This window comes from Salarias fasciatus, chromosome 12 (assembly GCF_902148845.1).
Source record: "Salarias fasciatus chromosome 12, fSalaFa1.1, whole genome shotgun sequence".
In the NCBI taxonomy this organism is placed as follows: Eukaryota; Metazoa; Chordata; class Actinopteri; order Blenniiformes; family Blenniidae; genus Salarias; species Salarias fasciatus.
Window position 1 is genome coordinate 29,291,886 of NC_043756.1, and position 19,930 is coordinate 29,311,815.

General features: G+C 44.5%; 1 protein-coding gene across 1 annotated transcript; it reads left to right on the forward strand.

Annotated features, from left to right (window-relative positions):
- Window positions 1-255: 255 nt before the first annotated feature.
- Window positions 256-15,030, forward strand: npr3 (natriuretic peptide receptor 3). Its single transcript, XM_030105144.1, has 8 exons — window positions 256-1,210; window positions 10,039-10,161; window positions 11,054-11,229; window positions 11,320-11,455; window positions 12,394-12,488; window positions 12,695-12,812; window positions 12,888-12,972; window positions 13,142-15,030. Exons 1-8 carry the CDS (start codon window positions 550-552, stop codon window positions 13,251-13,253), a joined length of 1,506 nt encoding a protein of 501 aa, XP_029961004.1. The 5' UTR covers window positions 256-549; the 3' UTR covers window positions 13,254-15,030.
- The last annotated feature ends 4,900 nt before the right edge of the window (window positions 15,031-19,930 follow it).

Consider the following 19,930-nt stretch of genomic DNA (forward strand, 5'->3'; position numbering starts at 1 on the left):
GTCCGGTGGTCCTGGTTCTGGGGGTCCAGGGTCCGGTGGTCCTGAGCAGAGCCTTTGTTAGCAGATGACGTTTTGACCGTAATAAATGCGCCCCGCGCATAAATGCATCTTTGACCGCGCGCGGGACAGTCGCGCGTCTTGTTGGCTGCTGGGCGCGCACGCGGCCAGGTGAAGTGGCTCATTGTGCGTGCGCGGCCGTGTCGCTTTAAGAAGGAGGTGCGCAGCGCTCCAATGACGCAGGAGCGGCCGTGAAAAGATGCTTGAAAACTCGGGGCCGGAGCCAGCGTGCGCGGCGGCTGCAGACGGAGCGGCAGCGCGGTGCCAGCGGCTCACGGGAGAGGCTGCAGCCAGGTCCGGGACGCCGCGGACACGCTCCAGAGACGCTCTCCATGCGCGCGGACCCGCCGCTGTCACACGCTGACCTCTTGGCCACTGAGCGGCTGTCGGTGCGCGGCGGAGCGGCTCGTGCGCGCGGCTGGCGGAGCGCTGCGTGCGGAGACAAGTTGGAGAAAGAACAGCTCTGAGGGACACCCCCAGCGGGACTTCACCATGCCGGACCTCACGTCGCTGTGCGTCCGCCTCGCGCTGCTCCTGAGCCCGGTGTGGACGCAGCCCATCACGGAGGACATCGACGTGCTCGCGTTCCTGCCTCGGAACAACTCTTTCCTCTTCTCGCACGCCAGAGTCGCGCCGGCGATCCGGTACGCGCAGCGGCGGCTGCAGGCGGCCGGCGGCCGGTTCTCCGGCTTCCACTTCAACCTCCACTTCGAGGACTCGGACTGCGTCAACCACGCGCTCTTCGCCCTGGTGGACAGGTCGTGCGGCCAGAAGCCGGACCTGATCCTGGGTCCGGTGTGCGAGTACGAGGCGGCCGCGGTGGTGCGGCTGGCGTCCCGCTGGAGCATCCCGGTGATCTCGGCAGGTGCTCTGGCCACCGGCTTCAGGGACAAGAGGGGCGAGTACTCGCAGCTGACCCGCATCGCGCCGTCCTACGTGAAGATGGCAGAGACGTTCACCGCGATGTTCGAGCACTTCTCCTGGAGGAGCGCGCTGCTCGTCTTCGAGGACGACAAGCAGGAGCGCAACTGCTACTTCACCCTGGAGGGGGTCTACCACCTGATGACCGACTACCACATCAAAACCTACTCCTTCTCCGAGGACGACCCCCTCGTCATGGACGACATCCTGCAGAGCATCCACGACACTGAAGGTAAAGCAGCTCCCGGCACTCAAACTTCACCCCTCAAACTCTCACGCATGGTCCAGGAAGCGTCTCCATCCTGGAGTATCCAGGTGACTTTGGCATTTTTCACATAACCCTCAAACCTTAATCCTCACACCTTCAGTTATCTGTCGGGTGGATCCGCACCTTCACAAAGAGATCAATCAAAATCATGATTCAAATCACAGAATTATTCCGCACTATGAAGGACTTCCTCACAGTGTGGTGGAAGAAAGAAATGAAGTTTGGATTATCTTATATTTATTAATAAATGAATAATGAAGAGAAGTCCAGAGAGTTCTGGACCAAAGGGTCTATAACCATTTAGACCAAGAGAGCCATTTCCACCAAACCAAGTTCAACTGGAGCCACTAAAACACTTGGACCTTTAAAATGAGGCGTACAGACTCTAAACTGTCATTTTCATACTTGTACAAAAACCTGTATCTAATGTTGCATTAATGAAGTTTCAATGACAATTGATGAGTGATGAGTGAACATTTCATGACATTTCACCCATTTTTGTACCAGATTTTAGTGGTTTAAATCTTCGTTTCAGCTTCTTTTTGTGGACAAGTTTGACAGTGTAGCAATTTGAATCCTTTTTTCTCTCTTTATGGAGTTTTGTGGAGGTTTATCCTTTTTTCTTTTTTTTTTTTGTCTTTTAGAAGTTCTAGTCATTTATTTGTGGTTTTAGCATTTTTTCCCAATTTCCCTTTATCAGGTTTAAAATTCAAGAGTTAAGAGAGCAGTTGAAAATTACTCTGCTGTGTAAATGTGATGATGATAATAATTGAAATGTTTCTTGCATGTATTTTTGTGAAAGTGTGGTGAAGCCACCACAGAGGACCAGATGAGCCATACGTGGCTCCAGACTCACAGGTTTCAGACCCTGGTCTGGACCCCTCCTTTCAGCTTCATGGGGTGTCTGCTATTCACTACTGTCAGTCAAAAACACGCCTGTCGCCATTAAAGCTAAGCCTAAACATGTAGCAGGCTTGTTTGGCCGTCCAGATTACGTCACGTCACACCCCAGAGAAGGCTCTTGTATAAATGTGCATATATTACCTGTGAAGTGCACTGAACAGGAGGGAATTGGTATTCCCAGCATGCTTTGTGCTGCTGTGAGTTTCCAGCCTAGAGTGGAGCGGGTCACCTGGTGGTTCAGGTGTGAGGAGGCGGTCTCAGCGTGTCCCTTTAGTGGCAGACCGGCTCTCTGCAGAGCAGCAGGAGCATCCAGCATGGAAACACAAGAAGATCCAGCTGTAGAACAGGTGACGGTTAATCTCTGTCTGAGGTCGGTCACAAGAAAACACTTCAGGTTTAAAAGCACAAGACTGGAGAGAAACTTTTTTAGGGAGAAGACAGAGACACTGAAGGACACAAAGCAACCACAAAAAGACAAGTGAGACTCACAAAAATCAGCAAAAACTAAATAATGAAGAGAAATCTTCGTCACAGACTAAGAAACAGCCACAAAACAAGCAGTATTACACAAAAATACACAAAGCAACCAAAAGATGACAGACAGACACAAAAACAAAAGTCAAGCACAAAACACAAGAAATCCACAAAATATCAGCTACAAAAGACAAAAAAATTAAACAAAAAAGAAAATAAAAATCACAATCGTATAACAACTACAGTATCATAAAAACCAAACAGAGAAAAGAGACAAAAAGACATAAAACAACTACAGTTAGACACAATATTACACTAAAAGACAGAACAATTGTTGGGGCAGTTGTTTTCTCGAGCTTAGAGAAGTGAGGGTGGTGAGTTTGCATCGTGACCCTGAGTAAGACCCCTGACCCCCAGCAGCTGCCCCGGGGCTGCAGAGAGGGGCAACTGTCTGCAGGACGGCGTGGATTCAGAGAAAGACATTTAATACAGTTTTCCTCTCAAAAAGACACACAGAACAACACAAAGGCAGGGTAAGTGTTTCCATAGCAGCAGTGAGGCTGGAGGACACACACACACACACACACACACACACACACACACACACACACACACACACACACACACACACACACACACACACACACACTTGTTTGGTGTTCATCCTTCATCCCGGACCTGTGTCCTCAGGCTGTTGCTCACCTGCTCTCTCTGACCTTATAAAACTCAGCGGTCGCGCCACGCCTTCTGGATCCAGTCTTGTAGAAGAGTCACGGATTCAATAAGGGAAAGATTTGAAGCAGAGAGTGAGAGGTGTTCAAGGACAGCTCTCAGTGTCGGTGAACTGCACCAATCAGCCCCGTTCTGTTTCCATGTGGGAGTTCAGAGCGAGCAGGTCAGGATGTTCTCCATGACAGAGCGGCTCAAAGCAATTCGTTCGAGTCTCCCAGACAATCTGCCAGAGGTCTGGGAGTTTCAGGACCTCGAGAGGTGTGGGATTTTGAGATCCTGTACTAGAAGTCTGGGAGTTTCATATAAAAAAAAACATCAAAATCAGTCTTTTCATTAATAACCTTGGCAAGGCAGCCAAGAGGGAGAGTAGCACTTTACCAAATGATAAAATATACCAGTAAAATTAAAGGTATAAATGCCATCTGGAGCCACTGGGTGTCTCTGATTCACCACTGAAGGCTGCTACAGTACAGGAAAACCTCCATTACTACTGTATTTGACTGACGGAGCAACAAAAAAGACTCCAGACAATAAAATTGAGACAGGACAATTTACAGAAAAATCATATTAAGGAAGAAACTTTTCAAACATACATTGTTATGTAAGATTTATGCTCGACTGTGCAGTTAGACGTGGACATGGAAAACAGATGTGACTTATAGTCTGGGAAATATGTTGGTTCAGAAAACTTTAAATTAATCTCAATTAATGTTACTTTCCTTGTAGTGTTGGATGAATGACAGAATGATGGAAACATAATGAAACAGTTCACTCAGGTTTCAGATCTCTGTGTTGCTCACATTGACACATTCCTGGTATAATTTATGCACCTCTACTAGGACAGTCACTACCTCACCTGACTCGTCACTTCCTTCTCCAGAGTGTCTAGAAACGGCTTTGACTGGACTTATCAGCAGTACAGAGTTTGTTTTGCGTTTGATCGTGGGTTTTTTTTTTTTTCTCCTGTAGTTTGTGTGTTTGTGTGTGCTTGTGGAGATCGGCCTGCAGGTTCAGGGAACGGTCACATCCTTCCTGCCACATCGCGTCCTCCGTCTGCGTCTCTTCATTCACAAACAGAGCGCAGGACAAAGGTTTCACAGCGCTCTCAGAATAGACCCCAATTTCCTCAAAGGGTCTCAATCGAGGGATGGAGTCCTGGAGGTGGGGTGGGTGGGGGTGTGTGTGTGTGTGGGGGGGGGGGGGGGGGCTGCATGGCGATTGAATTGCAGGTGATTGGGTTTCTGTGGGCAGTTTGATGTTATCAGACCGACAGCAGACGGAAACACAGGCGATGCTGTGTTGAGTCACATCGTCGGAGCGTCAGCGAGGCTTCGTGTTTCTGCTCCGTTTACCACAAAGTTTAAAGAATATCGAGGTTCCCACATCTGTTTACAAACGCGTCATGTCTGCACACGTCACCCTGAACCTTCCTGAGAGCCACAACCGTCACATTTTAAATTCACTCAGGAAGTGTCACGACATAACACATTTTTCACAGGTGGAAACACGTGTTAAAGTATAATCTTCAGCACGGAGCAGCTCTGCTGTCGTTTCACTGAGCAAACTCAGTCCTGACAGCAACATGACAGATTCTCTACGAGATAGTGTGTTGTGGCACACTCGCCCAGAGACTGCGATTCATGGTTTAATTTAAAGGTCATTTATTCTCTTTCAAATACTCTTGTGCTTCTGTAAATTAGGCCTCATGTTAGAAGATTCACTTCTAATTTGAAAGATAATAATATTAATAAAAGAATCAATAATGAAAATCATGTTTTTTTGTATGAGGATCTTGAATAACATTTGAAGGGCTGGAGTCGCATCATGACGTTGTGCCGATATCAGATTTCCTCGTGATCGTGTCATGATGTCGTTCCATCGATGGCTGTGCGTTGTGTTGCAGTGACTGACGTTAGCATGCGACCCAGCCATCTGCAGCCTGTCCACGCTTGTAAATACAGCTTCTAGCTTGCTACAGGTTGAACATGAAACCCATCAGAGCCTGCAAAAAGCTGAAAAATGAGTCGACGTAATGATAAAGAGGCACGCTGAAGACGAAGCGCACTGACCCAGCACTGCCAGCTGATATCAGGGAGCGGCATCGCTCAACGTTGAAGCGAGTTCTCCTCAATCCTGTCAGCTCTGCGTAAATACTTAGAAATCAGTGTGTATGTGTCTGATAAGCACACACGCACACGTCCAGCTTCCTGAGGAAGACCAGCCGACTCCCTGAGTTTCCTCTGAGCCGGATGTTTTCTCTTATGTAATCTCTCACAGGTTATCAGACTCATTTTCTCGTCACGCCGCCTCTTTCTTCGGGGGTCTTTCGAGGCTGCCCTCTGAGCCATATTTAGTGAAGGCTATCTCAGGTCTGGTGCTCAGGCCTTCTGGTTCAGAGGCCCACCGTCTCACGTGGTCTCTGATGTGGTGTTCCTGTGGTGGGGTCCCGCCTCAGGCTGCAGAGGTCTGTGTGATCAGCAGACAGATCCACGTGAGGCTTGACTGAAAGAGTCCAGCAGATCCTCCTCCTGCACCGTAGATCACGTGATCTTACACTAATTTTCAACCGGATCTGTACGTCTGCTCTGTTTTCTGAGACGTTCCTCTGAGATGTTCTTCTGATCTCTTCCTTTTTCATCCTGCTCTCCAGTAACATCTGTATCTCCGTCTCTGCCACCTCCAGCCCAGCCTCCTGTCTCTCACACCGTGTCCCTGTCTCCACACCAAACATCTCAGCAGGTCTCGGCTCTGTCCCATCAACCCTCACTTTCACCCTCACTCCTCTGGTGCTGGCCTCCATCCTGCCTGCTCTTCTCTTCTTCACCTCCTCTGTGCTTTGTGCAGGTACCTCACCTCCTCCACCTCCTCCACCTGCCTCCATCCCATTCACACACATTTCCTGTCTCCTGTCTACTGACCCTCACTTGTCCTCTGCAGCACACCCATTTGTTTATTTGCTTTATTGAAATTCATTTTGTACTTGTGGACTTTACCCTCTCATTCAGGTTGATATTGCTTTGTTGTGTTTGATGGTGTCACATTTTGTTTTGTGCTTATGAAGCTCAGAACTTCATCCGATTACAAGCAAATGAACAGAAATGATGCCGTTTCTATCAGGTCGTTTTCATGTGAACAGGTTCTGAAGGTTTCATCTAGTGGACAGGATTCCACTTCACTCATCCCTGAGTGTTTTATACGCGTGACTCAGACTGGTACCGACGACGCTGACAGCTGGGTAGCAGCTAGATTCTTACTCTAAAGAAATGGATGACTGGGTTTCAGCTCCATGGTCCTGAACCTCACACACTCCTCAGTCTGGGTTCAGTAAATCCAAGTCCTGATCAAGGAAAGAAACTCTATCTCCAAACCCTAAAAAACTTCCTGAGTTTTCACGGTCAGCAGTCCTGAGAGGTCCTCTGCACCCGGTTGTGTTTGGTTTTATCAACCTGAAACAGCGCAGGCTCTCCATGCCGCCTCTGCACCGTCAAGATAAACACACGTTTTACGACAAGAGTCGACAAGGGTGGTTGTAAATTTTACGACCTCAAACTGTCCTGTGTGAGCATCTATCACTTCAGTGTATGAGTGTGTGTGTGTGTGTGTGTGTGTGTGTGTGTGTGTGTGTGTGCGTTTGAATGATTCAGGAGGCTCTGACCTCCAGTTGAAGAGTTTTATATAATCCTGAAAAGGCTTGACTTTTTATTGAGTTCACCTTCAACTCCACAAGGTTGTCACAGTCCAGTGTGAAGTGGACAAACAGGCATCATCATCATCATCATCATCATCATCATCTTCACCATCATCATCCTCCTCGCAGCCTCTGTTCAGCAGGCCTGCAGAAACATCGCCGCAGGCTGTGCATGTATAATCACATCAGGGACAGACATGGTGAAGCAAAGGATCCAGTTTCACTTCAACCCAACACACACACATCAGTTCAGGTTGACGGAGAGCCGTTAGCATTAGCATTAGCCTCTGCAGTGATGGTAGTGTTTCTAACTTTGATTAGAGGACAGAGACTCACAGATGATCGTCTGTTAACGTGAAGTGAAGACTTCAGATGAGACTCTACATCCCACTGACTGCTGCACATGTTGCTGACTGTGAACTTCAGTTCACTTTACTTCCTCTCTGGAAAGAAATGTTTGAACAATGATTGTAGTACTGCCACCATGTGGCCAAAAGTGGAATAGATCTACTTCACTATCCAACAATAGTTGAAGCTTCAGTTTTTACTCTTTATGATGTGACTCATAGTCTTACTGTCCATTAAGAAATAATGTAGTTTTTTTTGTTGCATGCCTGATGAATGAATTTATTATTGTGTTAAATGAGTTGAATTAGTGACCTTTTCTTCCTTCCATCCATCCCTCCATCTTGGTTCCCTCTCTCTCCATATGGGGTCACAGTGGCAGTATAGAGAGCAGAGAAGCCCAGACGTCTCTGTTCTTTCTAACATCCTCCAGCTCTTCTCGGGGACTCCAAGTGTCTTCCAGACCAAACCAGAGATATAATCTCTCCAGAGAGTCCTGGACCGACCTCGGGGCCGGGGTAAACCTCTTCAGGTAGACGACTGGGAGGCTTCCTAATCAGATGAACCACCTCGACTGGCTCCTCTCAGTGGGACTCTCAGTGGCAGGAGGCCTGACATGGTCTAGTGACCTTGTGTTGATTTTCAGAAGGATGTCGTCTGGAGCGTTTGCTCCTGGCAGGGCACAAACTAACACACCCAGATCTCATCCATGAGACGGAGCCCAGAAAGTCGTGCATCCCGCCGGATTCACCAGGACCCACCACTGGAGCGGTCCTCAGGTTGGTGTTCGCCATCGAGCATCTGGTGACCGGGCAGCCCACGTGTCCCAGGAGGGCTCATCGGGCGATCCACCTGTAAAGTCTAACATGAGGCAGCAGTGCGTTTCTCATGCGGTGTGAGCGATCAGGGAGCCACGTGGCCTCATGGAACGCTTCAGCAGAGACACACACTGCATGTTTCATCCTATTCCACAATGAATCAACCCCCTAAATCTTCTGCACATTTTTTAGTCACACTAAGAAATACTGTAACATGTGAGGAGAAGTGAGAGAATCTTCTGTCTGTGATGGGTCCATGTGTTCATCCTGAGTCTGACTGCAGTCCTCCCAGCAAGACAACGCCAGCCTCAGCGGCCGCCTTCATTTGCATGCACTCCTGCTCTCTTTTTTTCATCCTTACAGGCAGCGTGCAGCTCCTGAAGTACACTGCGGGCACTCAGGGAGCGCGCCATGTGCTTTGCCCCATTCCTGAGTTAATTTGTAACCTCGCAGCAAAAAAAAAGGAAAAATCCAGCAGTTTTTTGAAATGCTGCTGGCTGCTCGCGCTCAGCCGGTGGAACGGCCTGCCGGGCACACACAGGGCCGGTAGTGTGTGTGTGTGTGTGTGTGTGTGTGTGTGTGTGTGTGTGTGTGTGTGTGTGTGTGTGTGTGTGTGTGTGTGTGTGTGTGTGCAGTGTGTGTGCAGTAATTAAAGGCTGCCATAGTGCTGCTGGCAGCACTGAGGTGAAGTTTGTCCCGCTGACTCGGGGGGGATTTCAGGAGGTGTGTTGAAGTGACGGAGCTGTGAGGAATGTTCCAGTGAGACTCTGAATTATTAACACAGACGCTTGTTTTGTTGTTTTTTTTTCTTTTTTTTTAAAATTTGTTTGTGAGTTGATTTATTTTTAATCACTGGGACACGGGGAAGGAAAGTTTCTACATGACTGTGAAATCCAGTTTTTACATTTCAGCGGGGAGAGGAGGTGGGGTGGGTAGCGGGGGGGGTTCTCCCTCGGAGGTCCTGACCTGCCTTCACTTTGTGTTTTCATTACATTTCTGCTCTTGTGAAAGCTGCATTCTTGTGCTGCACAAATAAAGGTTCGATATGACTGTTATGATTGGATTTCCATCCCCGCTAACCCAGTTGGCAGCGTCTTTCTGCCCGCCTCATGCTGATTCTCACATTTTTGGAAGCACATAGCTAAATACAGGAGGAATTCCAGCTATGGAGGGTATCTGTGCTCCAGTCGACTGAACGTCAGCATCAGACAATGTTACCTATAAACCAAACTAAGCTAAACTAAACTAATCATACTTTATCAGTCCTCCTGGAGAAATTCCATTTTCCACATTGACGCATCCTGTTTCTAGAATGCAGTGGGCAGCGGCATTAGGGCGCTCCAGAGAGGTGATGGGGTCAAGGGTCTCATCAGGGACCCATACTGGTGACCTGTCAGCTGTGAACTTCTGATCCTTTTAACGAACTCGTCTCTGAGGCTCTGAATGCCAGTCTTAGGTTTGGATGCTTTAGACAAAGATGTCAGGAACTCATTACTGTCATTATTATTACCTCTTCTGATGTGATCGTCATTTGAGGATGTGGAAACTGTCAGTTTAATGAGTCCACCTGCAGGAGAGATGTGGCTCAGTCTCTCTGAACCAGCACAGTTTGAAAGTTGTCAGAAATACAAAACAACGCCAGCGCCTTTGGTGTCGTCTGCTCTCTGCTTCACTTATTGAAGCTTTGAAGGCATCAGGAAGCTACTAGAACAGGTTGACTGTCCTCATTTCTTCATCATAAACTGAGAGAGTGGATTTGAGAAAGGAGCAGCTCTGCAATGTGATCTGTAATCTGTGATGGACTCATGCTGAGTGATCTCCTCCTCCTGCAGTGGTCATCATGTGCATGGCCGCAGATCCGATCCGGGAGCTGATGCTGGCCGCACACCGACGACAGCTGACCGACGGATCCTACATGTTCTTCAACGTGGAGCTCTTCAACGCCTCCACATACGGTGCGTTCAGTCCAGGTCCTTCATCACATGTTCAAACACTCTGAGCATTTATTCAGAGCGGCGGAAGAAGCTCCTCTGGTGGGACTCCATTGTAGGACAAGGAAACCTCATTTATTTAAATCCATTCATTTCAACATGATTGACATTAACAAACATTTTTTCACGTCAACATTGACACAGCTGTGAGACGAAGCATAATGAAAAAGAAATAGTAACGACAAATGGATACAAATATAGAAACAATCTGTAATAAAACCGTTGCAAATTGAATAAATGACTAATTGTTCTATTTAGAATAATAATAATGTTAATATTTCTATTAAACGATGACAATATTTAAAAAAAAGTTCTTATTAAAATCCCCCCAAAACTACATGTAGAAATATAAAGATAAATAAATAGTTATATTGTTAAATAATACTAATTGTATAATATAATAATATTTGTTTTAATAAGTCCTCAAGCTCAAAAAGAAATACAGAAGTGAATTAGTAAATGGATGAATGAAGAATGAATGATCAGCGAGAAGAAAAATTGGATAAAATAGTATGTAGAAAAATATTACATAAAATGATATTACATTTTTCAGAATTTTGATTCAGTGAGCACAGTGCATTAATAAATTACATTTGTGTTAAAGCAAATGAAAAATGAAAAAAAACAGACGAATGATTCAATAAGTCAAGCGGCAAAAAAACTTTTAAACAGTACTACATTAAACCATTGAATAATTGTAATTGCCCTCCAGTCCATAAGTGGACAAATAATAAAAGCACATTAAAAAAATGTGATATTTTTTGTCAGTCAGGAGGTGATTTAAAGAGCGTTGAACACTCCTGCTGGTGGGGTATTTCTCAGTAAAACTGACTGTTTCTGTTGAATTAAATCTCAGGAAACGGCTCGTGGAGGAGAGGAGATAAGTATGACAGCGACGCCCGGCAGGCCTTCGCCTCCCTGAACACCGTCACACTGCTCAAGACGCTCAAACCCGAGTTCGAGAACTTCTCCATTGAAATGTCCAAGTCCTCCGAGCAAAGCGGCGTCCACGACTGCCAAGACTGCGGAAATGTTTGTAAATGTTCCAACACTGCTAAAGAAAAACAAATTCCTGAGACATCTACTGAAAGTACCTCTTTTCCGCTTCCTCTTTCGCTTCAGGTCAACATGTTCATGGAAGGTTTCCATGACGCCATGCTGCTGTACGCCATCGCCCTGCACGAAGCCATGAAGAACGGATACGGCAAGAAGAACGGCACGGAGATCACGTCTCGCATGTGGAACCGGACGTTCGAAGGTGAAACACTGGAAGGAAAAATGTTTTCAACTAGCATTCTTTCTTTTTTTTTTTTCTTTTTTTTTAATTTAACCAGGAAGGTTCAATTGAGATGAAAAACCTCTTTTTCAAAGGAGTCCTGGGGATTACAAAGTTACAATTACAATACACAGTGTTATAAATTACAAGTAAAATTAAGAAAAACAATCCTTTACAATCCAAAACATTTGTTTTTTAAATAACAGCAAGCAGAGCATGACTGAAAAGATTAGCTGAAATACAAGAAATGATCAATCAACCAACCATAGCGTATACAAACCAACCAATCAAGCAACCATGCTTAGCATAAATTAATCAGCAACTAACGAGTGTACACAAACCAACCATCGAACCAAATTGAGTGTAAATTGACGAAGTAACCAACCAAATAAAATTAACTAACCCACAAACCAACTAACTGTAGTGAAAACCAGTCAAACAACTATAGCACTAAACCAACAAACCAACCATCTAATCTTAGCATAAACTAACCAACCAACCATATGAACTAAGCAATGACTGTGTAAATTCTTCTGGAAAAGACAGCAGCTGCACCATCAGCTTCATCTTCAGTTGAACCAGTCAGGATAAAGCATCTGTACCTGTTTGCATGATAAATAAAAATCACTGCAACATTTCTAATGTCAGAAGTGAAAAATCTTCCTGTTCGTAGGAAACAGGTGAAAAAAGCAGGAACCTTCGTGTTTCCAGGCATCTTCAGAGTCCAGCTGATGTTGGAGTTAAGATTTCATATATGACCATAAATTATGATACTGTCAATGACAAGGGTCCATAAATTATACGAGTGCTGTTAAAGTACTCGTACTGTTGAAGTAAAACTCACTTAAAAAAAAAATCTCTGTCTTTTGGATTGTAGCTGAACTGTGTTTTGTTTTTGTTTTTTTATTGATGACCGACAGGAATCGCTGGACAGGTCTCCATGGACGACAACGGGGACAGAAACGGAGACTTCTCACTGATGGCAATGACCGACGTGGAAGCTGGAACCTACGAGGTGAGACGCAGCAAGCAGCCTCATCATACTGCTGGAAGTGCGTCATCCTCATGCTAAAGATACTGGATTATAGTGGTTCCTCAGGACTGGGTTACAAATGTTCGATGATTATATTTAAAGTGCCTGATGATGAATTTAATGTGGCCTCATGATATTGTTAAAGTGTCTGATGACGATGCTAAACCGTTCCTTGCTGTGACTGACAGGTGGTGGCCAACTACTTTGGTGCGAACGGGACTTTTCAGCTGCTGCCGGGATTCAACGTGGATCACTTCACCCTGAGAGGGAGACAGAGACCTCACCCAGAACCAGTGGACAAATCATGTAACTGCATACACGTCAGTTTTTACTATGAATGCTTTTAATGTCTTTTTAACCTGTTATCATTCTTCCCAACAGGTGGACTCGGAGTCTCTGCTTTGACCGGAGTCATAGTCGGCGCTGTGTTAGGAACTGTTATGCTCATAGCCTTCTACTTCTTCAGGTATATAAACGAGTCTTACTGCACTGCAGCGATGCTATGTTGCTGTCTTTTCTGCACTTCAAAACAAGTGAAACTACCCACAACTTTTGTATTTAGTTAAGGCAGTCAATACAGTTTGCAATTCTGATAACCGATGATGAGCATTTGAACGGAGTCTGTCTCTCCGCAGAAAAAACTACCGGATCACCATCGAGCGCCGCTCACACAGCGAGGACTGTGACTCCGGGAAGCACCGCCAGCTGCGGGAGGACTCCATCAGATCCAACTTCTCGGCAGCGTAACCGCCTCTCCTCGGAGAAGCTGGCGTCTGAATGTGACCAAAGACTTTACGGTGGTTGCCGCTGAAGGCGAGATGTTCTGTGTTTGTATGCTTCATTGTTTCGACTTATTATAACTCAGGACCGTTTTACAGTCACAAAGCACCACTCCGCTCAGACTCACAAAAGTAAAGTTTGTACATGGAAAGGTTTGGCTGTCGTGCTCAGCTCGTATGGCGGTTCAACGCCACCGATTGATGTTTGAAGGAACAAAGTAGAGCTGAAGGGATCCAGATCTAAACTCAGCACATAAAGTCAGGAAATGTGTGTTTGGTAGATTATTTTCGAGTTGTTAGGATGTTTCTGGAAAATAGATTTTACACTGTAAGAAAATCTCTTTATTTCCCTTTCAAATGGTGCCAGATTGGTAAGAAACATGCATTTGTGGGATGTAGAGCAGACCTGAGGACTTGGGTTTTGGCTGTGGATCTTCTGGATCAGACAACACAATTCTGCCACAGACTCTTGTTTTATTTTGGCCTCAGGGACCTCCAGGGTCAGCCAGCATGCCTGTTTGACTGAAGGACAACTTCAGGTTGATGCAAGACCTCAGAGGTGGAAAGATTCACCCTCTTATAGCTATTTAAGTGGGCGTGTCGTCCAGAGTTTGTCTTCATCGCAAAGCTTTTTTGAATTTTCTGAGTGTGTCACTGTCTAACGGGGCATTTTTAACAGTACTGCAGTACATTTGTTAGTACTGTACTGTACAGTAGATTATTTATAACAAGACTTCAGTATTTTTGCAAAAACCAGAGTAACTTAGGCATCAACATACTGTTCAGTGTGTACTCTATAGTAATTTCAACAGTATTTTTGGCAGCACAAGAGTATTTTGGAGAATCCCTCTAATAGATACTGCAGTATTTATCATAGTACTCTATTCTTTGAAACAGTATTTTGGTATTTATGACATTTAACAGTCCCGTAATGTTTCTGATGGTATTGTAGTATTGATATCGGTACCTGTGATGGACCAAGTGGTCGCCCTGCCTCGGGATGCGGTCAGCCCGGACTTTGTTGGAAGGTTTGGAAAAGAAACAGGTGGAAGTTTGAAGTTTGTTCAAAAAATGAATACCTTTATTAGGAACCTTTGATTTCCATAGATTCAAAACAAAAGCATTTACTTCCAGCCTCTCTGCAGGCTGGCAGACTCTCTGTCGGTCTCTCCTCTCAGTCTCCCAGGCCGTCCTTACGTAATACCACAGTAACAGTATTTTTTACACATACTGCTTGTTGTTTTACTAATGAGCTTCAGTCATCTAAAACAAGAGTACAAACCTGAATGAACACAGGAGCCCACACCCACAGTGCCGATACTCATCCCGCAAATGCATGAGGCTCCATACCAAGTGGAAATAATCTGATTAATTTCTGAGAATCCAGAAAGACGCAATCAAACACAAAGCTTCTGACTCTCAGTGCTGCGTTTCTGTCTATAAGCTACTGATACTAAGCTACTGATATTTGAAGGTTTTCACTTCCTCATAACCTTGCTGCCGTCCTGCGGCCTCCATACAATCCTTATTTATGAACTCCTAATGGAGCACATTGCTCCGGCATTGGCTCACGTATCATCTCTTGTAATACCTTTAGATGGGCTCATTTATAGTATTTTCTTTTGAATTTTGTAGTGATGGTCAGAGGTGCTGCCTGTCTGCAGAAGAACGATGGTTTGACCTTGTGTTGGAATATTCTGTATTAATGAAAATAAATTATTCTCTAACATTTTGTTAACGATTGATGATGCGGTTGATTTTGTTGTTCATTAATAGAAACATCTGGACATCGTGAGGAGACACAAAGGTGAGAATCCAACAAGAAGAGGAAGAAACAGGAAGACGAAAGAGAGAAAAAGCGAGAGAGCTCTGAGAGAATACTTCTTGTCATGTTGCCATAAATTAATAAAGTGCTGCTCACCCATTGGGGGGATAAAATGTAGTAAACACAGTCATGTTAACCAATGACATCGCTATTAATACGTGAAGGGTTTATCACATATGGCAAATAAAAGCTCCATTTCTGATCAACGGCTAGAAATTGACAGTTTTATAAAGAGAAAACCAAAATAAACCAAATCTACCACCACTTGTCCCACTCCCACCGACAGCAGTACTGGCTTCGGTGGCGCCAACACCACCCACACAGGGACAGCAGCAAGGGTCCGCAGGAAGAAAGTATCAGGCGAGCTGGAAAGCTCAATTCTCACGAATCACGAATCACTTTGATGCAGCAAGAAACAAGGTGATCGGCTGCTGACAAACTGTGGGCCTCACTGTCATTCACACAATGTCGAACAGAAATACTTTATTCATCCCACAGGGAAATTGATGAAGGAGCTGTTGTATCGGCCAGAAATTGAGCCTGGGCATCCCAGGTGGTAGGTGGGAATTCTACCACTGAATCATCCATGCCTACACATGTGACACGGGTTCCTGTAAGGCAGGGCTTGTCCGTCCTGCTCCTCGAGGTCTGGTGTCCAGCACGTTTTAGCTCTCTACCAGTTGCAGCATGTCGGATTGCCATGAGAGTCCCTTACTGGGCTTTTTGACAAGCATGATGACCCAGGACCTTCTCTGTCCCCCTGACCCGGCTGAAATAAGCTAGCACCCTCTTGGTGCCCTGAGTCCATCAAAACAGGCCATAAGAATTATTAGAAAATAAAGGAAAACTTTGTAAAATCAGATGTTCAGAAGCAGTGAGCAATGATGTATCATCAGATTTATGTGATTTGAATATGAAGGTAAGCTATTATTATCTGTGTGCAAAAAATAAATTGATGCCTATATGTGTGCGTGCGCGCACACACACGCACACGGTAGAAACTTCTTACTACTTTGTCATTTTACTTCCTGCTTAGTAATGGAGAACATGTCAAGAACCGACAATGTTCCACTGAGGAGTTCACAGCTATTCTCCAGATAGCAGGAGCAGAACACAGAGTATCAGGGACCAGGGGTCAGTTCAGACTGCAGTGTGTCAGTAGAGGTGGAAAGACTCAGTAAATGTTCCATTAAGAAATCCAACAGAGAGTTTCTGACGTTGATCTGACTTTTATCTCATGATTGAAGAGTTCAAAGCTTTTTTTGACACTTCATTTTTGTCTCACTTTCTGTGATTTATAACACGGTTTGAACTTTGGTTTTAGTGGTTTGAAAAAAGCCTTCATACAGTTGTGCCTTCATGGACGTTATGTTCAATCAGTTTCTTATCAGCTCACTTCTGATCTTCTCATGTTGCCTGGTTGATTCTACCCCGCCTCCTTATTTTATTTGGATGTTATCCTTTTGATTAGAATGTATATTATCCATCACGGACATCTTCTCCATATGATATTAAATCTGAACCGGGTTTTGAGAAGCTGTGGTATGTGTCTGAAAGGTCAACCCGCTGGGGTTCTTTGTGAGACATTCCTCATGCTTGGACAGGATGGATTATTTGGAGTGGGGCTCACGGAGGTGTTTGTTGGTGTACCGCCTGCAGGAGGTCAGCAGATCCTGTTTTAGACCCATAAAATCAGGCCTTCTGATAATAATCAGGCTCAGTTTAAGTGGGGGCTGTTTTTGGATTATTTTGACACCTTCAGTGTGCACGAGGCTGCTTTCTGCAGCAGGAAACTGCCTCGAAAACAATCCTCTCTCCCTGCATGACCACACGCACACCAACACTTCACGGCTTCGGGAGAACTGTCCTTTAAACACTGAAAACATTTAGAAATCTTTCATTCAGGCTGAATTACATCTTTAAATGAAAGTTTGGTTCAAATAAATGAGCTACAGTTTGGCTAACAGGGTTGGGAGGGTTACTTTAAAATTATAATCTGATACAATTAGAAGTTACTTGTCAAAAAATGTAATCAGTAACTCACTCAAATTACTTCAATTAAAATGTAATGTACCTGATTACTTTAGTTACTTTTAGATTACTTCACCAGCAAACACAAAAATAAAGACATAGACAAATATAATGTGTCATCCTCACAGCATATTGATGACTCTACACACAGCAAACGCTAAATGCTCTGAGTGTTGTGAACTCTGCTGAACTCTGTTCAGCCCCAAGTAATACCAACAACATGACCTTTAACCTCTAAACCTACTAAGAATCTGATTTTCTCTCTTTCTGACTCAGGATCAGCTCCATCAGTTCAGCCTGTGTTCCTCTAGTAGCTCTGCAGTCCAGCAGCACCAGGAGCTGCACTGACAGTGTTAACACACATTTATATCATATACTCAGTCTGCTGTGCAGCTGCACTGCTGTAGTGAGGAGCTGTATTTTGTGTTCAGGTAGGCCATGCTCAGTATTTTTTTTTTTCAAAAGTTCAGAGTTCATTTATTCCTCAGTGAAAGGAGGTAACATGCAGTCTCCAATAAATCCTCCATACAGGCTGAAGATATTATTGCCTCCATCAGATTCTTCTGAGTTCAGCCTGGTGAGGATGTGGTTCTCAGCAGCAGGTTACTGACAGGTTAGCAGGCTAATAACACTTTAGCTTCACTGTGAGTTCAGGTGTGTTTCATACCTGTAGATGTGTCTTCAGGTTTGATGATGAGTTCCTGGACGTTGAGACTGTTTTCACAGCTGAGAGGCAGAATTAACACTGTACAGAGAAGTTCTGGGCCTCATCTGACATAAATACACAATGATGTCTGAATTTCCAGCCAGAGAATGAGTTTCTCTCTCTGGAGCAGCCATGACTTCAGCAGCAGGTGATACAATCCATGGAAACGCGGCTTGTTTAATTCGCAGTTAAACATATAATAGTAGAGCGGGAGGCTGCTCCAAGATAGCGGTCGATGCGGCGTCTATCATTTATATATCTACGGCGTCTATTGTTTATAGATCTATTGTGGTGTTGCAGTTTGTGCAATAAAGTGCTGTAAAGTGTCTGTTGTTGCTGGTAAATTCCGTCTGATTTTCAAAAGTAATCCCACGCAGTAATCCGTGTGTTTATCAGATATACCAGTAATGAGATTAGATATTTGTTTATGTACTGCAACGGATTACCATTGCATTTTTCTGTATTGTAATTACAATTTTTTAAATTTTTTTTTGTTTGTTTTTTGCTTAATTCTGGAGGCTAAAGAAGCATTAAACTCCAGGCTGTTGCTCAGCACTGGTTTCACGACTGGAGATGTGCAACATGAAGCTACATTGCCTGCTGTCAGTGTCTTTAATGCATATTAGCAGCAGGTTAGCAACTTAGCTGCCAGAGATATATAGAAATAAAGCATGTATGCAGACAAAATGCTCTAAACAGTGCGCCGTACTGTGTCTGCAATCATAGGAAGAGGTGGTGCAGGCTCAATCCTTCCCCCGGGTCACACATGCCTGCTGCAGAGCAGAGAGGAACAGCAGCGAGGCCTCCATCAGCGTCTGTGCTGACGGACGCTTCCTGAGAACTCTAACAAATCACTCTGTTTGTTTGGACTTGTGAAAGTTTGTGCAAAGCTGAAGCACCTGCAAAGTGGCAACTAGAGTCTCACACTTTGGAAATTTAAAGAATAACGAATTAAAAGGACTTGCCAGTGGAATAAAACCATCAACACTTATTGAAAACTGAAGAGATGACACATGCACATTGAAAGATCAAACTTATACTCTTGTAACAAGTATAGAATAAACTAAGTGTGCTTTGGAAGACTTCTCTTTATGTCTATTTGAAAATATAATCCTGAACCCAAAAAAACACATTTATCGTTGTTCAATTTGCCTATTTTTATTTTCTAGTCGTTCCAAGACTATAGGAAATATAAAACATTTCAAGTGTGTGAAGCAAAGACTGCAGAAGCTTCCAGAAACACTGTTTATCATTTGTTTCAGAGAATTTAAACCTGCTCTGACAAACAAAGGTAGAAAAGGCATGAATGAATTATTATGATGAGAAAAAAATGTCTTTAATGTTGAGTTTCTCCCACTTATTGTCTTTCATTTGAGATTTAAAGCAACACTAAGGAACTTTCAGTTTTTGTTGATTTTGGCGGCGCCAGTGGACAAAAGCGGTAGTGTTCTGCCTGAACGAATACTACAGTTCCCATGAGGACTAGCGCGTGGCGTGGTAAAATGCTGCTCCCGGCGGCGTGCTGTCGGACTGAACTCGCCTTCATTTGTTTCCAGTGGCTGTGTGAAGGATGGATAGCGACGAGGTAATGAATCTAATGGTGGCAAAACAATGTTATATCATGATGTGACGCATGCCGTGAAGCAGTCCGCCCATTTGGAGTTTTTTAGTGTGCAGGGTTCCTACCACCCTCCTCACAGCTGCTCAGTCCAAGTGAAAGCAATACTGACGCCCTCAGCGTGACAGAGGGGTCATTCAATAGTTGTAAGTCGATGTATCATCACAAAAGATATTAAAATGTTTTATTAAGGTTGAAAAGTTCCTTAGTGTCGCTTTAAAAGTGAGGGTGAAAAAAACAAGGAAGTGTAAATATTTCCTTTAACAGGAAGCCAATATCATGACTCGATGAAGCATTTGGTCAGAAAAATTTGAGCTAATAATATATTTATGTGTTCCACCCAGATTGTCTATGTCCACATGTAAACAGAACAGGCTTTTCTTAAACTCTGCACAGTTCTTCTACTCATGTAGAGTTTAACAAAGTTAACATTTCCTACCATTCACTACACCATCATCTGCATAA